The following is a 2,257-nucleotide window of genomic DNA, read 5'->3' on the forward strand; positions in this document are numbered from 1 at the left end:
CCCCGCCCGGAGGGCCCCTGACCCTGGCTGAGGACAGTTGTTGCCGTGGCTGGATTGTTACCTATGCGACTGTCACCCTGAAAAGGCCTCAGCGGCCCGCGCCCCTGCAGGAGAGTGGGTCTGCGGGAGGACGGAGGGCTCTCGGGGGCCGTCGTCTGCGAGCCCGTCTGGGAGACACCCCGGGAACCGCGGAACCCCGTGCCCTCCGAGCTTCCGGAGGGGCCTGCTGTGTCACAGAGTGCCCGGGAGGGCCTGTCCTCGCTCGCAGACGCGCAGAGGATGCAGACATGTCTGACGCCCACGCGCTAGACGCCCCGGCCGTCATTTTCGACAATGGGTCTGGGCTGTGCAAAGCCGGGCTGTCTGGGGAGATCGGGCCCCGCCACGTGGTCAGCACCGTCGTGGGGCACCCCAAGTTCCCCGTGGCCTCGGCGGGAGCCGCCCAGAAGCACTTCGTGGGGGAGGAGGCCCTGCACAAGAACGAGGCCTTGCACTTGCGCCGGCCCATCGAGCGCGGCCTGGTCACCGGGTGGGACGACATGGAGAAGCTCTGGAGGCACCTGTTCGAGTGGGAGCTGGGCGTGAAGGCCTGCGACCAGCCGGTGCTGGCGACCGAGCCCGCCCTGAACCCCAGGGAGGCCCGGGAGAAGATGGCCGAGGTCATGTTCGAGAGCTTCCAGGTGCCCGCCTTCTACCTGTCGGACCAGGCCGTGCTGGCCCTGTACGCCTCGGCCTGCGTCACGGGCCTGGTGGTGGACAGCGGGGACGGGGTCACGTGCACTGTCCCCATCTTCGAGGGCTACTCCCTGCCCCACGCAGTCAGCAAGCTCCATGTGGCAGGGCGGGACGTCACGGAACACCTCACGCAGCTGCTGCAGGCGAGCGGGCGGGCCTTCCCCTGCGCGCTGAGCAAAGTCCTGGTGGACGACATCAAGGAGAAGCTGTGTTATGTGGCCCTGGAGCCGGCGAAGGAGCTGTCCCGGCGGCCGGAGGAGGTCCTGCGGGAGTATAAGCTGCCGGACGGCAACGTCATCCAGATCGGGGACCAGCTCTTCCAGGCGCCGGAGGCCCTGTTCGCGCCCGAGCAGCTGGGCCTGCAAAGCCCGGGCCTCTCCCAGATGGTCTCCTGCAGCGTCGCCAAGTGCGACGCCGACGTCCAGAACACCCTCTACGGAGAGATAGTGCTGTCCGGGGGCACCACCCTGTTCCCGGGGCTGGACGACCGGCTGCTGAAGGAGCTGGAGCGGCTGGCCTCCAAAGGGACCCCCATCAAGATCACCGCTCCCCCCGACAGGTGGTTCTCCACGTGGATCGGCGCCTCCATCGTCACCTCCCTGAGCAGCTTCAGGCAGATGTGGGTCACCTCTGCCGACTTCAAGGAGTTCGGGACATCCGTGGTTCAGAGAAGATGCTTCTGAGGGGGCCCGTGTCTGGGGCGGCCCCCCTGGGCGGAGAACGCGCCCCCCAACACTGGCCAGGTGCCCAATAAAGAGGTGCAGCCTTTGGCCACGCCAGGCTCGGCTCACTCCTTGCGGCCTCAGAATAACTTCTGACCCTGGTGGAGAGTTGTGTGTAAGGGGCCTGTCCCCATCCCCTCCCCTCCTCCTGGGAAAGCCCTGGGTTGAGATGGGCTGTGTCCATCTGCAGAGTTTGGACCGAAAGCGGGGGTCCAGGCCTCCTGCCCGGAGCTTGAGTCGGGAGGGCCCCGGAGTCTGCATTTTAAACACGTGTCGTAGGTGGGTCCGAGACAGTCAGGAAAATCTGCCTTGTCTGAGGGGAGCAAACCCTTGGCTGGGCAGGTGCTCAGCACGGCAGGGCCCTTGCTCTGCTTTTACGGGGCTGGGCAGCTGAGTGGGAGGGACCCCTGGGCCTGGGTGGGCGGGGACAAGCGGAAATCGCGGCCGGGGCAGGGCTCTCTCGGGGCTCGCTCCCAGGAGCGCGTGCAGTCCCACACTGCTACTTGGTCCAGGGTGCTCTTTCCGTCCGTCTTTCTATCCCAAGGGGGCGTGTGCGGCTTTGTGTGGGAGCCGGTGGCCAGCAGTGAAGTGCGAGCCGAACGAGTGAGGAGCCAGCCTGTGCCGCATTGGAGGGCGGCGTGGACTGCGTTTGAGGACAGGAGACGGCTGGGGCGCTGTTACATCCAAAGTTACCGATCCCCGTCTTTGTACTCGGTAAATTCAGCCAGTTTACCTTGAAAGGAATGTGTTCAGCCTTAAGTCTGCCATTTTCCTTTCTGTTTCCCCACCCCCTCCCCCGT

At 65.9% G+C, this 2,257-nt stretch overlaps 1 protein-coding gene across 1 annotated transcript; it reads left to right on the top strand.

Annotated features, from left to right (window-relative positions):
* The first annotated feature begins 287 nt into the window (after positions 1 to 287).
* On the top strand, positions 288 to 1,418 carry ACTRT2 (actin related protein T2). The gene has a single exon (XM_024554676.3). It carries the CDS (start codon positions 288 to 290, stop codon positions 1,416 to 1,418), a length of 1,131 nt encoding a protein of 376 aa, XP_024410444.1.
* Positions 1,419 to 2,257: the final 839 nt, after the last annotated feature.

Source organism: Desmodus rotundus, chromosome 3 (assembly GCF_022682495.2).
Source record: "Desmodus rotundus isolate HL8 chromosome 3, HLdesRot8A.1, whole genome shotgun sequence".
In the NCBI taxonomy this organism is placed as follows: Eukaryota; Metazoa; Chordata; class Mammalia; order Chiroptera; family Phyllostomidae; genus Desmodus; species Desmodus rotundus.